Here is a 27,403-nt window from a genome sequence, read left to right on the forward strand (position 1 = left end):
AAATCAAAGGCCTAATAAACAGCTTTGCCGAACAGCATAGCTACACCCCACCCCCCCCTCCCCGCTCCCCAAGCAAAGGATCAAAATAAACAAAATGTGTGTCAGGGAGGCCTGGCCGGGGTCCGTTTGGTCGGGTCTGTGTGTCTGTCGGTGACTGGGTGGCCTAGGGCTGCTCGGTGTGAGGCCTGGGAGGGAGCCACAACTGTTTCCTGTGAGTAGCGCGCCCCTACCCCCCACTCCACTCCACTCCACCCACACACACACACACACACACACCACCAGAACCGCTCCACAACTGGCTTAGTGGGTGGTATACAAACAAATTAAAATTATTAAAACAAATGTATGAAATGTATGTTAACTTCATACCCATTTCATGAATCTATATGCAACTAGGCAGAGTTCATTCTTCAGTGGTGAAGTCCGTGGACGAAGCCAAAGGTGCGGTTATGGTCGAGTGGACAGGGGGGAATGCAATCAAAAGGAAGGAGGCAAGTGTCAAAGCTGGTGTTTATGGATTTGTTAAGTCGGCCAGGTCAACAAGTATTCACCCTTGGTTGACAAATGTTTCACAGAAACCCTGCCTAACCTCTACCTACCATACTAGTCTCTGACATTGATTGTTTTCCTCTGCAGGACTCGGTCCAGTCTGACCCCTACGCCCTGGTGACTGAGCTAGAGGACAAGGTCCAGGGCGAGATAGAGGTAGAATTTCCCTTGACTAATAACATGTCCTTGTTACTTTTTGAGACAGTTTCTGGCTTGGTGTTTGACGCTTCAAGTCATAGCTGCGTTATTGGAATTTGGCCACTTAAATTCTATATACTTATGTTAGGTGACCTGGGTATACTTTGCCCCCTCTTTTCCATTACCAATTCTCGTAACGCAATTTTTGCCAGTGTTATCAATGTCCAGGAGAGGGATGCATATGGTTCATAAAATTGCATCTTGATTTGATTGTTTTCCAGAGATTCAGTGAAGTGTCTCAGAGAGCCAGTGAGGTTCTTGAACCAATGAAGCACATCTCATATGACGTGGCGGTTGCCCTCCCTGATCTGCTGGACTACTCGAGACGTGTGCAGGATATATATTATCCTATAATATATAATATATATATATATATATATTATATAATATATATATATATATATATTATATAATATATATATATATATATATATATATATATATATATATATTATATATATATATTATATTATATATATATTATATATATATAATATAATATAATATATATAATATATAATATAATATATATATTATATATATATTATATATAATATAATATTCCAGCAGTCTGCAAGGTTGGAGTTATTTATTCTCGTACTGTGAGCACAGGAATCCAGGGACAGGGACCTCTTCCAGCTCAGCCACAAAATGTGCAGGGTTGGGGAACACCTCGTCAAAGAGGAGGTCTGTAAGCTCTGTCACATATTCTAAAATACACAAGAGCACATAACAGCATGTACAGTAGTTTGAGTAATTCATATGGTCTCAATTGCAACTAGAGCATTTATAATGCAAAGTTTCACTGATGACCATGGTATTGCATGTAACTGACCTGTAGTATAGTTGGTCTTAACCCTGTTGACAACATGGTCCCCTTTCTTGGCCTTGGGAAATGTTATTTTGTGCTGCGGAACTCCTGACGCAGTTACCGCTTGGAGACGTCCAGCATTTTCGTTGAAATGCAATGCAGCGAGGTAAAGCCTGAAATGAGAAGAATGGGATGATATCATGAACCCAAGTTAGTTTTTAGATGGCTAGAAGATCACATTTTACATTGTTCAAGTGGCTGGCTTTCCCCCCCCCCCCTTTTTTAAACACTGGCAACCAGCACATAGGCAGCAGATGCACAATATTTCCAAATGAAATGGCACTATAATAATAAATAATACATAACACTTGATTACAACATGATTATTATATAATTTACCTGCAAAGCATTCCCAAGTACGAAAAGGCGACATTTTTCGGAGCAAATCTCAAAATGACGCTATGGTAGCTTTCCAAGGCAGATGTCTGGTACAGAGGGCTCAGCTTCTTCACGTCTCCCAGAATGCGCTTATTCGTCAATGCCGTCTCCAGCTTGCGGATGGCCGTTGATCCTAAAGGGGGAAAGAGTATACTATTATAAAATACATTCAGTCAGTGGATTACATCTTGAGCAGTGATGATTTCGTCGACTAAAGCTATGACAAAAAATGTTTGTCGGCAAACTATTTTCAATGATGAAAACTAAATGAAAACTAAGCTATGATGAATAAAACGAAGATTCACAATTTCGTCGACAAAGACTGAAATGTTAGGATGGGACTAGTGGACAAGAGATCCAGTATTGCATGCTGATAATAGCAGCTCTACAAGCTCATGTGTTGCTCTGCATTGTGAGCTTGTAGATCGGCTATTTTCAGCAAGTGAAAAATGAGGACAGCCCGCCAAAATACATTTTAGTCAACTAAAACAACTGTAGATTTTGTCGATTAAATTCTTATATTTAGTTGACTAAAGCTAAATGGAATTTTATTCGAAAGACTGACTAAAAAAATCAAAATTTTCTGCCAAAATCAACACTGATCTTGAGAGTTTTGTTACAACAGCATTCTAATGACAAAAGGTTGCTATTGAATAGTGGCATACCAGGCTTCAGCCACTTGTTCTTGTCAGTCGAGGGGGGATGGAGGCACTTGGGGAAGTGTGGATTGTCATGGACATGAACATTGGTGATGTGGTTGATCACAGATGACCACTTTGCCACCGTTTCCTCTCCACTGGAAGAACCAGATGCTGACCAGTAGATATGATTTTTGATGCTGTTCTTCCACAGCTTGACCTTAGCGCATTCTTTCAACTTTGCCATGGCAACCAGCTTCTTGGTGAAAGCTGTTTAAAAACATATAAAATATATTTTATTGGATGGTGCAGCGGTGCTACAAATGATCAATAAACACTATTTTCCATAATATCCTACCTTTGCATAAATGCCACACATCGTAATAGTGGGTTTTTCCTCCCTCATATATTTTTGGACCTGGTTGTGTCGGTCTGTCACCAGGAAATCCACCTTCACGCCAGCTTTGGAAAGGTACTTTAGACTCCTGATCAGCCCTTCTTTCTCCATATGGACACTGCTCTTGACTTCATTGCTCTGTGTATCATAAACACACATGAATACCAGATCTGCCTCATTGGTGAAGTTCTGCACTATTGCTATACTGAACACATTTTCTAGTTTTACAAACAATTTACCTGTACCAGCTGGATATCAACTATCTTGTTGGTGTCGAGGTCCATCATGGAGTAAGAGCCGTACTTTGCACAGTGGCCTGGGCTGTCCGCTCGCATGTCTCCACCAAGAGATACTTTTTGGTTCCGTTTAAGACCCTCCAGCAAGCCCGCCTGGTGTAGCCGCCATTTATGCAGCACAGAAGCCTGGATGTACTGGTGAACGTGATTACGGTGTGACATCCTGCTGAACGTTCTGACATTCATTGCATTGAGCACCTGCAATGAAAAATATGAAAGTTCCTCTGTAACAGTGTTCATACCACATCCCTCTGTAGCAGAGTGGGATGCACTGAAAAATTAAAACACAAAGCTGCGGGAGAAGACTCCATTATTTCTTACCAACCTTGTTAGTCTGGATGAAAGAAGAGCCCGTGAAGTAGACAGCAGCCGATAGCTGTAGATTCCCTGCTGGTGTGCTGCGCAACAGTGGCTGACTGTGTTCCACTTCCGGCTGAATTCACAAAACTCATGGCTGCAGGTCTGTGTCACACTAAGGAAAGTTCCTTTTACAAATGTGCGCACCTTGCAGACACTAGCGCATGTGGGGCAAATACGGAAAAGGTCCAGCAGGCAATCTTCATACACCAAGTACTTCACTGTGTGCTGTGGCTGTGTTGGCTCTCTGTTGACAAATACAAATACTTATTACAAAGTGTATACTTTTCTAGAATAAGGAAGGCACTGGAGCAATAAAGCATTTAATATTTACAATGTGAAGGCAAATAACGTGACAACTTTTCTATGTCAATACATCTTCATCAGGTCAGGATGTATTGACATCGAAGTGTCACATTATTTGCAGAGTTTGTTCCAGTGCCTTCCTTCTACACATACCAGTCCCACTCCTGAGATGCACCGGACTAGCCAGAATTTGGCTTGAGGCGGGGTGGAACCCCTTTGTTCTTGTATAATCTCTCATATTGCTATCGAAATGGCTTTCTCTTGTCAGCACAACTGCATGAAATTAAATAATGAGGAATATATTATCATACATATGTACTATGTTGTACATCAGAGAGAAAATAGAAGATCTACAGATCTTTTTCATTTTGGCTAAATGTTCAGCTATGGCATATCCAGAATATGGATGCTATGGATATAACAAGCAATTCTTGTTTTACCGTTCATTGATGTCGTCATCTAATTTAGACGTGCTGGGATGGTAGGTGGGGTCCTCTTCTGAACCGAGGGATGGGACCTCAGACTCCTGAGAAGACAGCAGCTCTAAGAAAGGTTGCTTTGCTGCCGGGCTCTCAGCTGGCACTAAAGCTTTCCTCTTCAGAGATGTGCCTAGAGGCAACTGAAACAGAGTGCCCACACCAACAGTCTTAGTGGCCACCGTAGCTTGAGAACCTGGAACATATAAGAATAAGAGTGTTAAATACAGTTTAGATGCCTCCAAATACACCCACCACAAAAGTAGCGTCTCTCTCTGTACCAAGGAGGAGGGACTGTGATGGCTCGCAAAATGTACAGAGCAATGAAGCAGCTAGCTCAGTTATTGCTGGACTGAGCTTTCTCAGTCACCTTCTGAGGAGGCAGAACACTGTGTAAACACCAGTGTTGTGTTTTAAACTGTGGGTCATACAGATTATGTTTGATAACTCCAACTTCACCCCCTCTCAGTCTCTCAAAAGACTCAACAGGGCAAAGTAACTCTGAAAAATGAATTTATTGTTGCAAAGCCAATGTTGGAATAGTTAGCCAAGGAATAGAATAGTTAGATCAATAGATATATATATATATTTATACATGTCATGGCATGCCATGTATAAATATATTGTAACCCCACAATTAATAATTACTGTCTCTAAGCCAATAAGAAGTGGTAATCAACTAAGTCTGACATAATATTTAGTTTAGTGATTTTACTAAGCTTTAGTACATTGTGTCCAATGACCGAATAATAGATTATAGGATATTGTGACAGCAGTAATTAGATTAGATTACATTTATTGTCACTGCACATAGTATACAAATACTTTGACAATGAACATCAGTATGCAGCATAATGTACTGTCTGTGTCGAATGACTAATGAATAGGTTCCGTTATATTTTATTCAATAAGTGACAGGAGTGTTGTCCTTCAAAAATTATATTGTTCATCAATAGAATCTGTCAGACAATTACAAACTACCATAATAACTTGACCAACCTTCACTCTTGCTGCTAATGAGGGTTCTTCTGGCAAGTTGCGTTGCAACTGTTCTTCTCCCCACAGAGCGGTCAGTCTGAACCCCAATTTCTCGGGTAGTGACTTTGTCACGCTGACCCTGTGTCTCTCTTGTGGATGGAAGGATCTGCTTTGTGAACAGATAAGATGACAGTATAAATTACTTATTCAGACATAGCCTACTTCTGCTCATGAAAACAATAGTGCAGGCTATGACTTGATCAATAACACCCTCGTAAATCTGTATGTAGAAAATAAAATAATGTGAATGTCCACTTGTAATGGCCTATATATATATAACTGTAGCATCAGTCTTGAGACCGCCCCTTATGCCCCTGTACACTTAGGGGGGTAAACCCTTACCTACAATACATGAAATGCACATGGTGTTTTGTGACAGTCAGTGAAGATGCATTGCATTTGCACATGTTCTATTGTGTTCTGTTTATCATCACCAGAAAAATGTTTTGGAGACTTTGGCAAATTATTTCAGTGGACAACACAACACAGGCATAACTTTATCAAAGAGCAGAACGTGATATTTCCAAATTACTCATATCCAGGAAACACTGCAACCAGACTAGGCTACTACCATCATAGCCCAAATTTTTTGATTCTCGTAGAGGTTTTCTTTCGATTCTGACGAATCTCTCTACGAGAGTCAAAACGCTAACTCCGCCCCTAATGTCGAAGAATCAAACTGATGCCTTTAAATCACTCTTACCTTGTACAAATGCAAAATCTAAGCTGCTTTTCATGTTGCCCCACTTGTTTGTGAGCTCTGCGGAAGCATATTAAACTCTGTCAATGCTTCTTTTTCAATAAAAAAGGTATTTTAGCCATCTTGCTTTTCTCTCCATTGTAAATGCGCAAGAGAACCCTGGCCGCTAGGGTCGCGGGCAATATTCTGTTGCGCCGTTTACCGCATTTACAATTCTGTTGCGCCGTTTACCGTATTTACAATGGAGAGAAAAGCAAGATGGCTGCGGGTGAAAGAAATACTCAGAAACAGAGTTGACTATAAAACGTTTTTTATTGAAAAATAAGCATTGACAGAGTTTAATATGCTTCCGCAGAGCTCACAAACAAGTGGGGCAACATTAATAGCAGCTTAGATTTTGCATTTGTACAAGGTAAGAGTGATTTAAAGGCATCAGTTTGATTCTTCGACATTAGGGGCGGAGTTAGCGTTTTGACTCTCGTAGAGAGATTCGTCAGAATCGAAAAAAACCTCTACGAGAATCAAAAAATTTGGGCTACTACCATCACTTTCCGGTACAGTGCAATACTTTCTGTATTTGGTCGATGGTCAAATCATGGACTATGCACTATGTTACAGTGGATGATACGATACACACTACAAACGCTACGTAACATATTGACCATTTTGTCAGAAAATAGAGCCCAAACTACTACACATAAATAAAAAAGTATAATTATAACAACAAGTACTGCTGGAAACTTACATGAGAAGCATCAGGCCTGTTGACGACGGTAGATAGTGATACAGGTGGGGGGAGAGGAGCCCCAGCGGCGACATATATGTTCGGCTCGGCACCACTAACCAACATGAGTGGGTTGTCTGTAAAACCGAGCTGTCTCCGTTGCCAGTTTGAGAAACATTCGGCGGTGAAATGTTGGCTGCATAGGTAGGCAGTGGAGGTGGTGAATTGCACATCTCTCCCGCCGTGGCGCATCACAAACTCCATCCACCTCTGTCTCATTTCCTCTTTTTTGGGGAACGCAAATAAACAAATGGAACCCCCTTGGCGAGCATGGCAGGCAGGTAAAACACATTTTCGCCAAGGAGCCATGATAACGGCCAAAAAGCTAAAACAACAAACTGGAAAAAGTGCTGGTGGTGGTAGAGGGAGCGTGGGGAGTCTGGACGACAACAACAGCAGCACAGCAAGCTAAGCTAGTAGCTAGTAGGCTCTGCCGCTCTGGTACTGTGCGACTCGGCTTTTTATCTGCAGCCCGCCCCCAACGTGTGCTCGTTCCCGTTATTGATTGGTTGACTGTTAGGCTGTCGCTGCTCGTTGATTGGTCGGTTTAAATGTCAACTAACTTCTCACCAGGCTTCAGGGGGATTTCCACCAGGGTGCGTTCGGAAATATCGCACGAGTGTGCTCCGGTGCGGTATTTCCGAACGCGCCCGAAGTAACAAATTGGTTTCGTGTGTTTATTTTTGGATTTTTGCTATTGTTATAATTTTTGTTTAAATTCAAGTGACACATATGTTACGTTTAGAGGAGAAAATATGAGTCGTTGATTGTTGAACCTGAACCACCACTGCATGCCACTGCAGATCAATGAAATTATTTATTTACATCAGCCTCGTAGCGTAGTGTGTGTGTGTGTGTGTGTGTGTGTGACATCACATGACATGACATGACATGGCAGTGTTACGGTGAAATTGGTGACCTGACGAAATATGTGATCATCTTGTGGACTTCTTGTCTTGTTTAGACAGACCATAGACTGTAGACACATGGCCTGAATACCACTAGGTTAGACTGCTATGTGCTAATAAACAAACAGCAATGATTTACGTATGGAATGGACACTGACGTTATATGATGTGTTATATGACCTATTTCAGCAGGTCACCAATTTCACGGTACATCCCATGCTGGAATGACCAGTGACGCGTGCTGCAGTGCAGATAAACAAAACAAAACACGTGAAGAGGACTTCCTAAGTTCCTACTTCCTAAGTTCCTATCCACAGAGCCAACCTGCGCACTCTGCTCCACCCATCCTACGTCATCACATGACCCACATTGTTTATTGTTTACAAAATACAACCTGAATGCTGTCCTGACCCAATTAAGCATTACACTTGTTTACAACAGGGTCCACATTGTTCAATTCATCAAAACATATAGAGACATAGCCTACAAATAGACACTTCTATGTAGTTAAAGAACAGAACAGGAATTCATCATAAGCAAAAAGGGAAAAGATACATATACAGTGAGGGGAAAAGGGGGGTGGGGGAGGATTCAGATTTTACAGAGGCCAGTTTCGAATTGCAGCCATCCGTAGGTGCCAATTGAGAGCGGTTTTGAAGGAGTCAAGGGATTCACATGTCTTAATGACTGTTGGTAGGGCGTTCCACATTTTGGTGGCATAGGAGCGAAAATAATTTTGTCCCTTGTTTGTGCCGAATCTGGGTTGTACATGGTTTGTTGCACTACCTCTGGTGTTGTGGGTGTGGACTTCGTTTACATTAAGGAAGTATTTAGACAGGTACATGGGTATCTTGGTGGTGTATCGAATCTTGTGGACCAGACCCATTGCAAGATGCTGTACTCTGTCGTCGACTCTAAGCCATCCCAGCCTGTCAAAGTGGGCAGGGGTGAGGTGGGTTCGGGGGGTGAGGCCAAGTAGGAGCCTGACCAGTTTGTTTTGGGAGGTCTGGAGCCTTGTTTTAAGGGCCTTTGAGGTGCTGTGGTACCAAGAGGTGGATGCATAGTCAAAGAAACCTTGTACGAGGGCTCCTGTTAAGGTCTTCAATGTGTTTTTGTTGACCAGTGAGGAGATCCTGTAAAGGAATCTTGTTCTTTGATTGACTTTTTTGATTACGTTGGTGGCCATTTTATCACCGGAAAGATTGGCCTCCAGGATGGAACCTAGGTAGGTAATTTCATCTTTTCGTGTGATAATGTTGTCAGTTGTCACCCACTCTAACCAAGAAGCCATCTGCCTTACTGAGATTACTATTTGATCCGAAGTGAATGGATCAGAAATCAGCAGAGAGTGATCGACGTTTGTGCTACTCTATGCCGTATTGAAGTGGATAGTGTGGTACGATGCGTCAAAAAAACAGCTCCCGTAGGATTTTTGTGCTAAAATTGAAAAAAAAAAAAAAAAAAATATCAGCGCATTGTACATGATATTAAGGTGCAAAGAGTAACAACGCATTGTCAAGTTGAATAAAGGTTTTTTAAGGTGCAATATATAATATATATTGCGGTGCGGAGTGATTGATTGATTAATTGATTGCGCGGTGGCGGCAGCCGGTCACTCAGGACTCTCAGGAGAGAGAGAGAGAGAGAGGGAGGGAGAGAGAGAGAGATTTAACGTGCGCACATGTTGCGGCTCTGTGCGCTCCGGAGATTTAACTTTCAGAATGGCGGGGTGAATTCTTCCATGGGGAAACATCACCATTCCGATATATGGAAGTGAACCTTCGGAATGGCGGTGGTTCTGAATGGCGGTGCGTAATGGTTACGCACCGCCATTCAGAACCACCGCCATTCCGAAGGTTCAGATGGTGCGAGGCAGAGTCTCAGGCGCCGTTCCCCGGCGGCCATCTTGCTACAGTCCTTACGTTCTGTGGTAGCTGGTGATCAACTCAAACAAAAGTCATAAAGTCATAAATCGCTCACATTTGGACTGATTTACAAACGGGATGGTTTATTACCGTACGTTATCGATGCTTATCTGCTTAATGTTTTTTATTATTATATATTAACATCGTATAAAAGCAAGTACGTATTCTGATGTCCAAACCAAATCGGTTGAGTTTAGCAAGTTATGGTTATTTAAAAAGAAAAAAGAAACACCATCCTGGGTTGTTTTGATGCTTTTACAGCTGATATTTCATTTCAATCTGTGACGCAAATCTGTAGTTGTGTGGCTTCTAGAAATGTCTCTGTTGTCGACACCAGGATTGTTTGACACCAGGTTTGGTGAAGATGAAACCCTTGAGAAGATCAGTAATTGTATTAGTTTAGCTTATCCTGGTCCTCATGCCTTCCTGGTTGTGATCAAAATAGACAGATTCACAGATGAGCAGCAGAGATCTGTGGAGATGATTCAGAAAGTCTTTGGCCCAAAGTCAAATGATTCTGTTCACTAACGGTGACAAACCTAACGGTAAACCAGTTGAAGAGAAATTGAGAGCTCGTCCAAAACTACAAGAATTAGTCGACACATGTTATGGCTATCATGTCTTCAACAACGAAACCAAGGCTCCCTCTCAGGTCGATGAGCTGCTGGAGAAAATCAAGCAGATGGTGTTGAAGAATGGAGGCCGCCACTACACCAATGAGATGTTCCAAGAAGCAGCCGCAGGAAAATTGAGGAAGAGAAAGAGAGAAAGCTCAGAGAGATTGAAGAAGACAAACGTGCAGCGGAGGAAGGACTGAAAGAAGAAGAAACTGAGAAAAGAACTGAGAGAGAAAGACATAAAGGGATTGAAGAAAAGAGATGTGCAGAGGAGGAAAAACCTTTTTTTGGTGGGTAGTTGTTGCGCTGGTCATTTTGAAAGTGGCTCTCAAGTCCAAAAAGGGTGGGCACCCCTGCTGTAACCTCTAAAACAACATTTAGTCAATATGTTGAGAGTAATTGTGTAATGTAAGTAGGCCTACATATTGTTTACTCTGTGGCAAATTATCCGCGGGTACATGACCCCATCACACTTGGAGGAGAGGCCATAGAAGATCTGGAACACTTTACATATCTAGGGAGCAACATCAGCAGGGATGGAGGAGCAGACAGGGACATAGAGCAAAGAATCAGCAAAGCACAGCTGGCATTTAGGATCTTGCGACCGATCTGGATATCCAAACAGCTCTCTAATAACACCAAGCTACGGATCTTCAACACCAATGTGAAGACCGTCCTGCTCTATGGCTCTGAAACATGGAAGACTAACGAGGGCCTAATAAGCAAGCTCCAGGTGTTTGTAAATAAATGCCTGCGTTACATCCTCAAGCTATGGTGGCCCATCAAAACCACAAATGAGGAGTTATGGAGGATCACAAAACAGGACAGTATAGCTAGTACCATCAAACGGAGAAAGTGGAACTGGATAGGCCACACCCTTAGAAAGGACACAGATAACACCACAAGGCAGGCCCTGGACAATCCACAGGGGAAGAGGAAACAGGGTAGGCCAAGAAACACCTGGAGACGTTCCACTCTCCAGGATCTAAAGGACATTGGAATGAGCTGGCAGGAAGCAAAAGCGCAGGCCCAGAAGAGAGTGAGATGGAGAGCTCTGGTGGACGCCCTATGCCCCTCGACGGGGTAAAGAGGATTAAGTCAAGTTAAGTCAAATTAGTTGGAATGTAACATTTATAATAACAATGGCAAGATTGGTGAGAGAGTGGCGAATGGAATCACACGAAAAACACGGTCATCTTGACCATTCAGCCGCCAGAGTATAGTAGGTGAGTTCAGTCATGCTAGTGTTAAACAGTGATGGAATTGCATAATTTGGGTGTGTATGGACAGCTGACCAATGTGACCAGATGTAGACTATTTCTTTATGGTGTTCTTAAAGACCTTAAATGGCATTTCATCAGACATTAACTTAAACTCCCCTATTTTAAAGAGTAATTTTCACCTGCTGTCCCCCAATGATAAAGAGACACTGTGACTCTGTGTGTCACCACTGTCAAAAGGCAACCCAATGAAGTGCGGTGGCGCCAGCTAGTGGCTATCTTCTTTTTGAGTGGTTGCCACTAACTTTATTGGATCAAATACATAGTCACTTAGACAAGCCTAAAACATACAGTATGTCTGTGTCCTTTTTATGGACTTCTCCTCTGCTTTGAATACGGTCCAACCCCGTCTTCTCCTAAAAGGCCTGTGTGACCTGAACGTCAGTAGTAATTCTGTCCCTAATCCATTCTGTGGATTAGGGAGTTTCTGAGAGAGAGACCCCAACGAGTCTGTATTAATAACACTCTGTCTGACTGCCTTGTCCTAAATACTGGCGTTCCACAGGAGTGCGTTTTATCCCCTCTGTTATTTTCCCTATACACAAATGTGTTGAAATACAACAACACAGAACGTTCTCTCTCATGAAGTACGCTGATGATATGGCCTTGGTTGCCTGCCTGCAGGACGTTTCCAGTCTCTCCTACTCCCAGCACATTGACCGTATGCCACCTGGTTTGACCTTAATGTCACTAAGACCAAGGAGCTGTGGAGGGGGGTCAAGAGCAGAGGGTTCAGGAATCAGGGTCCATCTTTAGGCCTGTTACTATGAGTGGGGAGGAAGTGGAGCAGGTCAGTGAATTTAAATATCTGGGAACGACCATAGACAATAAACTCACCTTTCAGACCAATGCAGATAATATAGCACCCTGGCAACACACCCTGACCATGGTCTATAGATCACTCACTGAGAGTGTAACATCGTGTCTTGGTTTGGGAATCTCTCAGTTAGAGATAAAAACAAACCCACCCAGGTAGTCAACCAGGTAAGTAAGGACATATACAACTGCTCCATAACCAAAAAAGCAATTCAGATTTACAATGATTCTACCCACCCTCTTCGCTCTGAATTTGACTTGTTGCCATCGGGCAGGAGGCTTAGGGCAAAATTAGCTAAAAAGAAGGGTTACAAAACTTTGTTTGTGCCAACTGCTGTGGACATTTTAAATAAGAAAATGTTTAAATAGTTCACCTTTTCCCTATTGTTCATGATCACTGTTGCTGTGTTTATGTGAATGCATTTTATATAGTATTTTAATGCATCTGTGTAATTTATGTAATGTATGCACGCACGCAGGCACACACACTGCAGGTCACAAAACCTAACCTACTGACTGCACAAACACACACACCCACACAAACACCCACACAAACACAACGCATTGAACCATGTGATATTTAATTGGTGTTATTGCAATGTTTCAACCTAACCCGGCTTAGAGGCCTCTAAGGCCTCTAAGGGTTAATTAAATAACATCATTGTGTGTGTGTGAGTGTGTGTGTGTGTGTGTGTGTGTGTGTGTGTGTGTGTGTGTGTGTGTGTGTGTGTGTGTGTGTGTGTGTGTGTGTGTGTGTGTGTGTGTGTGTGCGCGCGTGTGTGTGTGTGCGCGCGCGTGCGTGCATGCATGCCTGCCTGCCTGCCTGCGTGCCTGCCTGCGTGCGTGCCTGCGTGCCTGCCTGCATGCATGACATCACTAAGGGACTGTCATTTTGGACACAACTGGTGAGTTGAAGATGCCTTGGGCTTTGCTCTTGTTTTCCCTCACACTTCAGCGGTAATCAGGAGTGGCCACCTGAGAAGTGGGGAGGACTGACCACTGCTCTGATTAACAACTTCAGAGCTGAACAGTTTTATGGCGCTCGAATTCTCCAAGTGCCACTGACCGGCAACTTGCCACTGACCGGCAACCTGCCACTGACCGGCAACCAAGGTCGTCCTCAGACGAGCCCTCCATCGTCACTTCCAGTAATCCCGGTTCTCCACACATCTGGCCAGCTCGTTGGTGCTTTGCGCTCCTGCGTCATTCCATCATACAGATTCTTGTTGGTAACATGTGTGCTCTTACTGATGTTAAGTACTGCACACAGCATTCTGGTATAGCACCCGTCTAGAGACTTCTGCAGAGTAGGCTTCAGGCTTCAGGGTCCAGCACTTACTGCCGTATAGGAGAACAGACTCTACCGTTGCGTAGAAGAAGCTGAGTTTGGTTTGACACTAACCACCAACCTGCCACTGACCCTATACCTGCCACTGACCACCAACCTGCAACTGACCACCAAGACACTGACCACCAACCTGCCACTGACCACCACTGACCACCAACCTGCCACTGACCACCAACCTGCCACTGACCACCAACCTGCCACTGACCACCACTGACCACCAACCTGCCACTGACCACAAACCTGCCACTGACCACCACTGACCACCAACCTGCCACTGACCACCAACCTGACACTGACCACCAACCTGACACTGACCACCAAGACACTAACCACCAACCTGCCACTGACCACCACTGACCACCAACCTGACACTGACCACCAAGACACTAACCACCAACCTGCCACTGACCACCACTGACCACCAACCTGACACTGACCACCAACCTGACACTGACCACCAACCTGACACTGACCACCAACCTAACACTGACCACCAACCTAACACTAACCACCGACCTGACACTGACCACCAACCTGACACTGACCACCAACCTAACACTGACCACCAACCTGCCACTGACTAAGGCGACATGTTGCGAACCGATTTGCAAGTTTATTGCAGATCTCATTGTCTCTCGTAACGTAGAAAAGTAATGGCATCAAAATGTACTTAATGTACCAACAGTAAAAGTAGCCTACTCATTATATAGAATATTGCCCATTTCAAATGTCTAAAAAAAATCTTTTTTTAAATAGATGATCTACAAGCTCACAATGCGTTGCAACCGGCTATTTTCAAATGGCCAAAATGTATATAAGGCTGAAGTGGTTATAATGTATGTTTTGTAATAATACAAATTACTACAAAGTAACTAAAAGTTTCCAAATAAATGGAGAGGAGTAAAAGTACAATATTGGGATTTGAGATGCAGTGGAGTTGAAGTTAAAGCATTGGAAATGACCATGCAGTGGCGTGCACAGATAGACACTAGGGGGTGCTAGAGCACCCCCTGCCCTTTTGGCAATGTGCCCTTTCGTTTTTTTTGTACAGTGTACACTGTACAGTATGTGGACCATTGGTCCAATGACCAATGGTCATTTGGTCAATTGGTCACATTGATCAATTCTTGATAAAAATATTAGGCCCCAAAATCTATAAATCTCACACTATTAACTTGTGAAAATGACAAATGTTCAAGTGAAATACAAATAGCTCAAAATTGAACTTAAGTACAGTACTTGTGTGCCTAAAGGCCCAGATCGGTGTTGTGAAAGATTGCATAATGTCGTCATCTGGCACAGGGGACGGCACTGCACTGTGTATAAAACCTAACAACTGGAGACAGAGGAGGACAGTCATGAGGGCTTCTTTAGACATACAACTGTTTTCATACTTGATGATGTTCTCTTCCTTCTCTCCTTTGTCTTCATCCTCGTCCTCTTCTTGTGAGTTACAGGCACCGTATAATCCTGGCAGAATGTACAAGGGTGGAGATGTGCTTCTGGGTGGTTTGTATCCATCCCACGTCTCCTCTGTGTTCCCTGAGCTGACTTTCACACAGTCCAAGGAACAGAAGCCCACCTGCAGTCGGTGAGTATCACGAATAGCCAGCAAGACAACACCAACCTTTCTTTGATGTATAGAAACATGATTAGTTGATGTGTATATTTCTACAAAGTTATAGGCTGTCGGGTGGAAACCTTCTCAGAACATGTGTTTGGATGGATCTAGGGTAGTTATTATTTATAGTCACAAGCACTTTCACTTAAATATTTTCTTCAAAAATATAACTATATTTTTTTGTCACACTGTAGTACACGAAGTAAGTAATTTATTAAACAAAAACAAAACGTTTAAATATGGAGATACAAGGTTTATGACCGACAGCAATGATATGCAAGGCTACAGTGTAATTGTGTGTGTTAGTTTTTACATTCCAGCGTTCAGATGGGCACAGATCATGGCTTTTGCCATCACTGAGATCAACAGAGACCCCAGCCTGCTCCCCAATGTGAGTCTGGGATACAGTATCTATGACACCTGTGCTACGGTTGGAGTTGCAGTCCCTGCAGCGTTGTCACTGATCAGTGGGAGAGAGGAGCAGTTTACACTGGATCAGAGCTGTGTTGGGTCTCCTCCAGTACTTGGAATTGTGGGTCCTAGTACCTCAAAAAGTTCTATTACCCTCTCTAGAATATTAGGTGTATACAGAGTGCCCATGGTAAGTTTCCTATCCCCTTTCACCATAGCCTATTTTCTCCATATTTCAACTTGTAATGCTTTTTTAATGCCCTATTTCTTCATTATGCTAGTGTTAGACAAAAGTATCAAACACAGCCGATCAACAAGGTCACAGTGTGACATGATCTGAGCTTGTAGGCTGCTATTTTTCTTTCTTATTCTGTCTTTTTTCCGCCTTTGTTTTACGTGAAAGTGGTAAGTAACTGCCCTTGGCCTGTGTTTTACAGGTCTGTTGGTTCATGGTACAGAGTCAATCACCTCTGTACAATTAGAGCCTGTCCTTAAAGACAAGGCAGGTAAACTAAACAGACCTACAGATGTGCCATTCCAACTCTTCACACTTTAGTGATTGGAAATGCATGTCTTCCCTGCAGGTTTAATGTTAATGCTACTGCTTTGCTACTGAAAAGAAGTGTCCAGCAGAGGAACAATATCTATTCAGGATCTTTTACATTGACAATGCCCCCTTACTGAACTGTTCTTTTTCTGACAATGCGCTGCATTCTACTGAACTGTTCTGTTTCTGACAATGCACTGACAATCTACTGATCTGTTCTGTTTCTGACAATGCACTGACAATCTACTGATCGGTTCTGTTTCTGACAATGCACTGACAATCTACTGATCTGTTCTGTTTCTGACAATGCACTGACAATCTACTGATCGGTTCTGTTTCTGACAATGCACTGACAATCTACTGATCTGTTCTGTTTCTGACAATGCACTGACAATCTACTGATCTGTTCTGTTTCTGACAATGCACTGACAATCTACTGAACTGTTCTGTTTCTGACAATGCACTGACAATCTACTGATCGGTTCTGTTTCTGACAATGCACTGACAATCTACTGATCTGTTCTGTTTCTGACAATGCACTGCATTCTACTGAACTGTTCTGTTTCTGACAATGCACTGACAATCTACTGAACTGTTCTGTTTCTGACAATGCACTGACAATCTACTGAACTGTTCTGTTTCTGACAATGCACTGACAATCTACTGATCTGTTCTGTTTCTGACAATGCACTGACAATCTACTGATCTGTTCTGTTTCTGACAATGCACTGACAATCTACTGATCGGTTCTGTTTCTGACAATGCACTGACAATCTACTGATCTGTTCTGTTTCTGACAATGCACTGACAATCTACTGATCTGTTCTGTTTCTGACAATGCACTGACAATCTACTGAACTGTTCTGTTTCTGACAATGCACTGACAATCTACTGATCGGTTCTGTTTCTGACAATGCACTGACAATCTACTGATCTGTTCTGTTTCTGACAATGCACTGCATTCTACTGAACTGTTCTGTTTCTGACAATGCACTGACAATCTACTGAACTGTTCTGTTTCTGACAATGCACTGTCAATCTACTGAACTGTTCTGTTTCTGACAATGCACTGACAATCTACTGATCTGTTCTGTTTCTGACAATGCACTGACAATCTACTGATCTGTTCTGTTTCTGACAATGCACTGACAATCTACTGAACTGTTCTGTTTCTGACAACGCACTGCATTCTACTGAATTGCCAATGGCAGGACATGTAAGGTTCTCAAACAGCATATCCGAATCTCTGGCCAGCATCCTCTCCACAGTATTGGAAAGAATCATGTTTGTACATCTGGAAATGTTGGTCTTTACTGCAGATAACCAGTTCAGATAAAAAAAATTAACCCGGGCACAGTGTTATGCATTTTTGCAATTAAGGAAATGATTGCCAGCTACAGTATTTCCACTACCTTCCTTCGTGAATTAAATAAGTGCAATACAGGCTGTCTTATAGGTATCATTAATCACCTTATGTACGTTTATGACCTGGTCATTCTGAATCCACACAGTGGAGGGTTAAAAGCAGCTATAGAAAGTGTCGTCAAATTATGGCCATGATCATGACATCATTTTTCAGTGATAGGCCCCATGAAATCTACTCTTTGTATTTTTTGTGAAAAAATGATGAAATATTGAAGAAGAGTATAGCTCAAGTTGCCATGCATGAATTGCTGTACTTCAATATATTTGGATGAGAGATATTCTTTTATGGAATATTTTACATTGGGTAAAATATACCTGTGTTTAGTGATGGTGTAACAAAAAAATATTCTAGTCTAAAGATGAAGGAAACACAGAGTAAAAAGCCACATTTCCATCTACTTCCAGCCAAACCTCAATGAACAAAAACATTTTGATGAAGTTACAACAATTTACAATTTAGGCATTTAGCAGACACTCTTAATCCAGAGCGACTTACATTAAGCAAGAACAAAAAGCATCGCAATACATCACATACAGTACGTTAAACATAGTTATATTGAATCATACGTAAGCTGAGAACGTAACAGTGGAATATCTATACAATAGAACTATGCATGTATGCTCTATAGTGCTATGTCTACATAAAAATGCTACAGTATAAGTCTACATAAAAATGCTATTAAGTCTACATAAAATGCTATCTATAGTCTACATAAAAAATGTCGGGGCTACGGCAAGTGCTAAGTGCCATGATGGAGTCACAGGCTTTCAAACCACGGTGTAAGAGGCTGCAGTTCTGATGGTAATGGGACGTGCATTACATAGTTTTGGAGCCAGAAGAGTTTGGGACGTGTGGAGCGTTTTTAGTGAAGGTACTTCCAGCTTCCCTGCTGGCTGATCTGAGCGCTCGGGAGGGTTTGTAGGGTTCGATCAGACTTGCAAGATATGGGGTTGCCATACCTTTGGTTGCTTTGAATGCCAGCATCAGAGTTTTGTACTCTGTGCGGTCAGCGACCGGGAGCCAATGGAGGGAGCGGAGAAGGGGGAGACGAGTGAGAATTTTGGCTGGTTGAAGACCAAAATGAGGCTTCATTCACAAAATGTGAAGAGAACATATAATGAACAGATTATCACAGGTGATAAAGTAAGTGGTTAATACTAAGTTGACATCAGGCCATACAACCTTTTACAATACAATAACAAAAATCTTGTTAAAAAATAACTAATATTATATTTTCATTGTTGGCCGCAGATACATTAAGCAGGGGTTTGTGAGTTGATTAGCACTGCCCTGAGGGTACCAGACGCACAGTTGAATACCTATCTAGTACATTACAGAATAGATATGTTGTATTTGTTTTTATTCTGTTTTTCCAGATAAGTTACTATGCAGGTTGTTCCTGTCTGAGCGACCGGACTCAGTTCCCATCCTTCTTCAGAACAATGCCAAGTTTTGTCTTCCAGGTGAACTTCTATAACAATAGATGTGTTGGTATCTAATAGTTCATGTTTCACAAACTGGAATACTCATGGGGTGGGCAACTTTGATGTAGGAGAGGGCCACTATATTTCTACACTCACTCCAGAGGGCCACTATATTGCTACGCTCACTCCAGAGGGCCACTATATTTCTACACTCACTCCAGAGGGCCACTATATTTCCACACTCACTCCAGAGGGCCACACTTATTTCCACACTCACTCCAGAAGGCCACTATATTTCTACACTCACTCCAGAGGGCCACTATATTTCTACACTCACTCCAGAGGGCCACTGTATTTCTACACTCACTCCAGAGGGCCACTATATTTCCACACTCACTCCAGAGGGCCACTAGATTTCCACACTGACTCCAGAGGGCCACATTGTGTACACTGTTGGGTAGACATATCTTATCTCCATTCTAGCTCAACACGCATCGCTCTGCGACACGTTTTGAGTTTGGGATCTTCTATTTTAGCAATTTTTTAACAGACTCCTGAATTATTATTTGCTAACATTTTTATTTAATTTCAAATGCATTTATTTATACTTATGTTAACTTAAATTAAACGTATACTTAAATTCAAATGCATTGGACATAAAAAGACAATTTAAATTGTATTTATTCTACTAATATTGACCATTATAGATATAACTAGAACTGCACTCTGTCGAGTGCCTACTTGTTTGTTGCACACTAGTAGGATGGCCTATTAGTGCGCAAGCAGAGCGCGCAAGTACTGTCGACCACTACAAACTGTTAGGTTTAGCCAATTGCTACCTACCTGCTTTATGCATGTAAAAAAGTAGTATTATGAAGTATGGTTTCTATCTTTCTAGTTTCTATCTATAAAAGAAATACAGTTTTATCGATTTAGAATTATTCTGGATCCCTTTTTAGTTTCTCAAAGAAAAATAAATCATCGATATCTGATGAAAAAAAAGGTATATAAACTGAAATAAAATATGTTATCTCGTATACAGTATAATTATTTAATTATTTATTTTAAATTGTCAATTGCTTTAAATTGACTTAAAGGTAGAGTAAGTAATTTCACTTAATTCAAATATCACTTATTTTTTTGTTTTGTTGTGATAATCCTCTCTACTATAGAGTGTGCTGACCATATAAGGAGTTCCTCCCTGTCCCCAGTTAACCCCTGGGGGATCAAAAAACCATAGGTTTCGTTTTTGACTCTATCCTAATTGGACGAAGGCTTAGGTCCCACAGCCAAAAACGAAACCTAAGGTTTTTTGAATGAAATCACTTACTCTACCTTTAATCTTGGACTATAGTGATATTAATACTAAATGTCTCTGTGTCTATGTATATGTAATTAGTAAGTTGATTAGCGGAATACTGTGGTTACTTTGCGGCACTTTTGATGCGTATGCACCGTCCCAGCATATTCGATGCGTTTGCACCGTCCCAGCAAATGACGTAATGACTACTTGTTCCTGATACGGCAGTGGTGCCAGATTACATACATGTATACATAGGAGCATTACCTTTAATACTCCCGACACTAAAACATATCGTCATTACATCACCATCGAAAACCAATTACACTCTTGCATTGGGTCCTTTAATCCACATCTTTATTACGTCATCATAGAGAGCTAGTTATACCCTGACGTCATATGCTGGGACGGTGCATACGCATCGAATATGCTGGGACGGTGCATACGCATCGAATATCGTGCTGGGCGAAACTAGTACTTGCGCGCTCTGCTTGCGCAAGTAATTAAAGCGGGTCATGTTTGCATGTTTGGAATTGTAACAGCTGAAATCTATCAGGCACCAGAAAGGATTGGACTCAAAAGCAGGCAGCAAAAACATTTAACGGGTTTTATTAAAGTCAAGGGAAAAGGCAGAGGCGTAGTAGGTATACAGGGATAGCGTGGGTCAGGGTTCCGGGAAGGCTGTCCGTGGGGCGTCGGTTCCGATAGGGATTAGGCTAGCCTTATAAGTCAGAGTTCGGTCCGGCGGACAATAAGTAACCTTGGCTCAGTGTAGAACCTGGTGCAGGTGCGCTCACACTGGTGTGGGCGTGACAGAAATCAATACTATAACAGAAATCCAATATTAACCTGCCGGCCACATAAGTACATTTCCGTCCATTGTTGGTCCACTCAGGTGCGAGCTATGCTCCAGACTATGAGATGGTTGGAGTGGACCTGGGTAGGACTGTTGTTCAGTGATGATGATGCTGGCCGTGACGTCGCCCGATTGTTCCAGTCTGGCTTGGACCAGTCTGGTCTGGGTTGTGTGGCTTATTCAGAGGCTCTGCCCTTCCACAATGACCTGGATAAACTCCAGAGGATTGTCACTGTGATGAAGACTTCCACAGCTCGTGTGGTCATTATGTTTGGATACGGGGCCTATATGCATAATGTCTTGGATGAGGTTTGTGTTACGATACATCTGTGGAGGATGTTAATTCAGGCATTTCGTAATTAGAAGAATCTAAAATGAGAATGCATTGAAAGAAAGACATCCATGCCTTTCATTTCTTTCGAAACGATGAACAGGTGGTTAAGCAGAATGTGACAGGTCTGCTATGGATCTTACCTGCCACTTCAGGTTGGTGGGCTGACGGTTATCTCCAGTCTCCTCACTACCTACCATACCTCAGAGGCACCCTGGGTTTTGCCATCCGTCGTGGAGAGATACCAGGTCTCAAGGACTTTTTGTTAAAAATACGTCCTGACAATGACCATGAGGATAACATAGTAAGTATTCTTGGACACAGGACCACAACAGACACACGCCCTTAGGACATGTTGTGTTGTACTTTTTGCACCATTGTATAATTGTACCACTGTAGTATCTGCAAACTGTGAATGAAGTGAATAATCAATACATGAATCAATTACTTGTATTTACAGGTATTCTTATGAATTAACTGTGTTCTTTCAGGTGAGGCAGTTTTGGGAACACTCATTTCAGTGTAAATTTTCACCCCTTCCACCAGAGTGGGTGGACGCTGGTGGAAGGGTGTGTACTGGACAAGAGGACCTGGTAATGGCAGAAACTGCCCTGTTGGATATGTCTGACCTCAGGGCAGAGTACAATGTGTACAAGGCTGTGTATGCTCTGGCCCACGCCCTCCATGACATGTTGCAGTGTGTGCCAGGAAGAGGGCCTTTCCCTGGGCACAGCTGTGCCAGTTTGCAGACAATACAGCCATGGCAGGTGGGATATTAATTCAGTTAACCTGTAGGATTCTTTTTATTTATAGTTTATTTGCACATTTAAAAACACATTTGAAAAAACATCATTATTATTGGGTTGTGCAGGTGAGACTTAGAAAACCCTGTGGGGTTTATAAAGTTAGACCGGCAGTGTCACATTTAACCAAACTGGCAGACCCAAATGCAGACACGACAAGGAGGGCAAAGTCCAAGGGTGTTTATTCAAACAAAATGATGAGCTTGTAGATAGGCAACTGTCCAGAATGAGCTTGTACATTGGCTACTTTTCAGAAAGCTAGCAGGGGCTGCCTAGCAGGTAGGCTGGCAGGCAAACAGGCAGGCAACTGAGGCAGAAGGAAAAACCAAAAAACACTGGAACAAAGCAATAGTAGAGCGTTACCGCACGGAGAACTGTGGGACGATCTCGCAGCGTGTGGCGAGGAAACCAGGGCTTTTATGGAGTGGTGGTGATGAGAAGATGGCAGGCAGGTGAGTGAGATTGGATGATCAGAGCCAGGTGTGCCAATCTGGAAAGCCAGGAACCAAGCCTACGCCCACACATGCTCACACACAGACACACTATCACAAATAGACACACACAGGACACTGGCAGGGGCCGTGACAGGCAGCTGCCGGAGTAGGTGGATGGATTATGACAGATCCATTCCGCTGCTCTGTCTGGTGGTATTTTAAATAAAATACACGTTTACCGCTGTGTCTTCTTGTCTAGAAATGCGGTCATGCCTCTCTTCATTATGCAATAATCACACAAGATGCAGAAGTCTTCCTCACTCCTTAATTTGTGGGTGACATCATGAATATGGTTTTGTTCAAAGGCAATGCATAATGTAAGGGGTAGAGCACATGATTTAGTAATGAGGCTGGTGGTGGTATAACATAATACGATCCTCAAGTATGTTTTTAAAGTCTCTTGCTCTTCACCATTTCTAGCTTCTCTATTACCTGGAAAAGGTCAACTTCACCACATCTGGTGGTGATCCTGTATACTTTGATGAGAATGGTGATGCTTTACCAATCTTCGATATATTGAACTGGGCGTGGCTCCCTGATGGAAGCACAAAGATTCACAACGTAGGTGTGGTCAAGATGACAGCCTCCGGAGATGAAGAATTCACCCTCAATGAAGACAGAATCTTCTGGAACTTTCAATCCGCAAAAGTAATTTCAGCTTTCTACATTTTTGAATGAAATTTATATTTAAACTGATCATTTTTACTTTCCTCTGTAGCCTCCTCGGTCGGTGTGCAGTGAGAGCTGTTCTCCTGGAACCCGTGTGGCCAGAAGGAAAGATGAACCTGTCTGCTGCTTTGACTGCATTGCTTGTTCCGAGGGAGAGTTCAGCAATGAGACAGGTAGGGTATAATGTAGCTACAGTATATGTACAGAAGGTTATAAGAAGATACGCGTCTGTCCCTTTAATCTTGTCCTATTTGTTAGACTCTACAGAGTGCACGAGTTGTCCAGAGGACTTCTGGTCCAGTCCCCGGCGTGACCACTGTGTCCCTAAGAGCATTGAGTTCCTGTCCTACCATGAGGCCCTGGGAATCTCCTTAACAACCATCTCATTGCTAGGAACATTTGTCTGTGCTATTGTCCTGGGGATCTTTGTTTATCATAAAGAGACGCCCATGGTCCGCGCCAACAACTCAGAACTCAGCTTCCAACTCTTGCTTGCACTCAAACTATGTTTCTTGTGCTCACTCCTGTTCATTGGCCGTCCGAGGCTCTGGACTTGTCAGCTGAGGCATGCAGCATTTGGGATCAGCTTTGTGCTGTGTGTCTCCTGCATCCTGGTAAAGACTATGGTGGTGCTGGCTGTGTTCAAGGCCTCCAAGCCTGGTGGTGCAGACATCATGAAGTGGTTTGGTCCTATGCAGCAGAGAGGAACAGTTCTGATTCTTACTTCAATCCAGGCAATAATCTGCACAGCCTGGCTTGTGTCTGCCTCACCAACTCCTCATAAAAACACACAATACTACTCTGAAAAGATAGTCTATGAGTGCAATGTTGGATCAACAGTTGGTTTTGCGGTGTTACTAGGTTATATTGGCTTACTAGCACTCCTCAGTTTCCTCCTAGCATTCATGGTAAGGAATCTTCCAGACAACTTCAATGAAGCTAAGTTAATTACTTTCAGCATGTTGATCTTCTGTGCCGTGTGGATAGCCTTCATACCAGCATATATCAGTTCTCCAGGCAAATATGCCGATGTAGTGGAGGTGTTTGCTATTTTAGCATCTAGTTTGGGCATTTTGCTGGTGCTGTTTGGACCAAAGTGTTATATGATCATTTTGAAACCTGAGAAAAACACTAAGAAGTCCATCATGAGTCGAGGTGCCACCAAGACGTAGAAGCAGATTAGGCTATTTGTGTGTATTTGACATGTATATGGATATATCGGACTGCTGATAACCTTGTTAGAAGATTAAAACTTCTACCAGATAAACTAAAAGCAGTAACACAATCAGTGAAGCAAACATGGGGTGTATGTGTTTGGTCCGATGTACAGTCCTACAGGCATGAGACACTCTACACAACACCCAAAACTAACCTCACAGGACGCCACGGGTTAGTTTGAACCCGCCACAGTTTAGTTTTAACCTGCCGTGCATGTCGGGAGCCACAGATGAGTTTTTACCCGGCTCTTACTACTTATTTAGATGGAAATAAGCGAATTAGCACAAAAATCCAACCCCATTGAGGGCTTATGGTAGGGGAAATAACCAAAAATGCACTTTTGCACAAAATAACAACTGGACCTCTTTGGTCGGGACGTAACAACTACAATATGCACTAACTTGTGCACTACAAGTTAGTGAGTTCAAAGTACCTGTGTAATACCTTATGGGTTTCTGCATACCATGCATGTGTGCATTTTTACTACCACATAGCCTAAGCCTACCAATTGTATTTATATTACAGCAGTTTTAACTTGAATGTATTGTTCTGGTAACTGAGTGAGAAAAATAAACTGAGTGTCAGACTCAGTCAGAAGTAAAAACCGTTTAGTACATTTGTTGTCTTGGATTGACCTTAAAACCTTTACAATTATACAAGCTTTTTACTAAAGTAGATTTTGCTGAAATCCTATGTATCAAATTGTTTTTGGATAGAGATTGGAGACTATGGAGTCGAATCGAAAAGATCGATTTTGAATTGAATCGTGACCTCAAGAATCGGAATCAAATTGAATGGTGGGACACCCAAAGATGCCCAATCTTCAAATCACCACATGTGTGTTCCATCCAATCACCACATGTGTGTTCCATCCAATCACCACATGTGTGTTCCGTCCCTGCACGGAAAGCTGAAACACCTCGCTAATACCACCAGCACGCACGCACGCACACACACACACACACACACACACACACACACACACACACACACACACACACACACACACACACACACACACATGAATTGATAGATTATTTGATGTTGTACAACAGTGATTTTGAAACAAAGACTGATTTGGACACCTGGCTTTTCAGTTCAGGTTTTTTGTGTCCTGAAAGGATTGCCTTGCATGGATGGTTCTGGTACCGGATGGTACCCAGACCTGGTGAGCCGACCAGGAACTCTGAACCCCCCTTCACCCACAAATGTGGTAATCTGGTTCTCCAAATTGGAGAAAGAGACTGCTTTCCCTGAACTGAACTGGGACTTTTCAAGTCAACAACTTAAAGTTTAATAATATTTTTTCAGTTAACCTTTAATCCCTGTTTCAGACTCATTTCATTGGTTTTCACTCATTGAGCTCCTCATCCGATTCTGGTATATTTTCTGGTTTATACGCAGTCAATTCATAAATCTTTATACCCACCTTATCATTAGTTATCCTTGAACAACTTGCTACAAAAACAATGAATGATTTTGCTTGTTAGCTCGGTAGGTAGAGCTCTTGCCTTTGCAACACAAGGTCATGGGTTCAAATCTGGGCACCACCAACTCGGTGTATGAGTCGACCCTGTCACAATTCCATGGTCTTTTTCTCACGTTTAGTCTTCCATGTTTCTTATGCATATTATTCTTATTGCCTTCCTGCTTGGTCCTGCCTTATCGCTTTGTACTATAATTCTATAAACCAATGTAAATTTTATGTATTTTAAATACACAAAATACATATTTTTACTACCACCGCGTCTCAGCCAGAACAAGGCAGGTCCAGTGCATCACAGGAGCGGTACTGTGTACAGCAGTGAAGGAGGAGAGGACACTGGAGCAGAGAGTCAAAATACAAGATCTGAAAGTGTCCGTCCCAGCCAAATACAAATGAGAAAAAACGAAAAAGTATTTCAAATACTTATTTCAAATACATGCATTAATAGATATACAATAGTGACCGTCTCTGGTGGTGGGGCAGGTACTTTAATTACCACTGTGCCACCCGAGCTCGTGCACGCACGCACGCACGCACGCACACACACACACACACACACACACACACACACACACACACACACACCTGACGGTTGCTTTTTCCTTGAAAACACAATGACAAGTATATTACTACTGTATACAGTATTTATAAGCTACTTGTAAGTTGACACAGTTTAACGGAAACCCTGGTAAAACCAATGCATACAGTATTCATCTGTTTTATGAGGAAATATTTATTGAAAACACAAATGTACATTTGCATGGTACAAATTCAGTTCGACCCTGCTATCCTCATGTGCTGCTCAAAAGACAAAATCAATACAACAATAATGGATTTAGATAAAGTCAAACAGGCTCTGACCCAAAATAATAATACATGCATCCATCTAAACAAAAACACACACAAAACAAAAGTTACCAAGTTCACCAAGTCCT

At 42.4% G+C, this 27,403-nt stretch overlaps 2 protein-coding genes across 2 annotated transcripts; one reads left to right on the top strand and one right to left on the bottom strand.

The window, feature by feature from the left end:
• Positions 1–1,318: 1,318 nt before the first annotated feature.
• Positions 1,319–4,568, bottom strand: LOC308319428 (uncharacterized protein). Its single transcript, XM_080769500.1, has 8 exons — positions 4,431–4,568; positions 3,653–3,931; positions 3,271–3,525; positions 2,993–3,169; positions 2,662–2,904; positions 1,958–2,129; positions 1,583–1,731; positions 1,319–1,457 (listed from the first exon to the last, which is right to left on the bottom strand). Exons 5-8 carry the CDS (start codon positions 2,879–2,881, stop codon positions 1,333–1,335), a joined length of 666 nt encoding a protein of 221 aa, XP_080625626.1. The 5' UTR covers positions 2,882–2,904; positions 2,993–3,169; positions 3,271–3,525; positions 3,653–3,931; positions 4,431–4,568; the 3' UTR covers positions 1,319–1,332.
• Positions 4,569–15,360: 10,792 nt separating this feature from the next.
• Positions 15,361–24,936, top strand: LOC308320969 (extracellular calcium-sensing receptor-like; the record flags this gene model as incomplete). The annotated part of the gene is made up of 8 exons (XM_080771722.1): positions 15,361–15,473; positions 15,831–15,894; positions 21,507–21,723; positions 21,954–22,102; positions 22,290–22,565; positions 23,516–23,743; positions 23,814–23,937; positions 24,023–24,936. The coding sequence occupies 8 exons, from the start codon at positions 15,361–15,363 to the stop codon at positions 24,934–24,936; spliced, it is 2,085 nt and encodes a 694-aa protein (XP_080627848.1).
• Between the last annotated feature and the right edge of the window lie 2,467 nt (positions 24,937–27,403).

This window comes from Protomyctophum bolini (assembly GCF_963924005.1).
Source record: "Protomyctophum bolini genome assembly, chromosome: 1".
In the NCBI taxonomy this organism is placed as follows: domain Eukaryota; kingdom Metazoa; phylum Chordata; class Actinopteri; order Myctophiformes; family Myctophidae; genus Protomyctophum; species Protomyctophum bolini.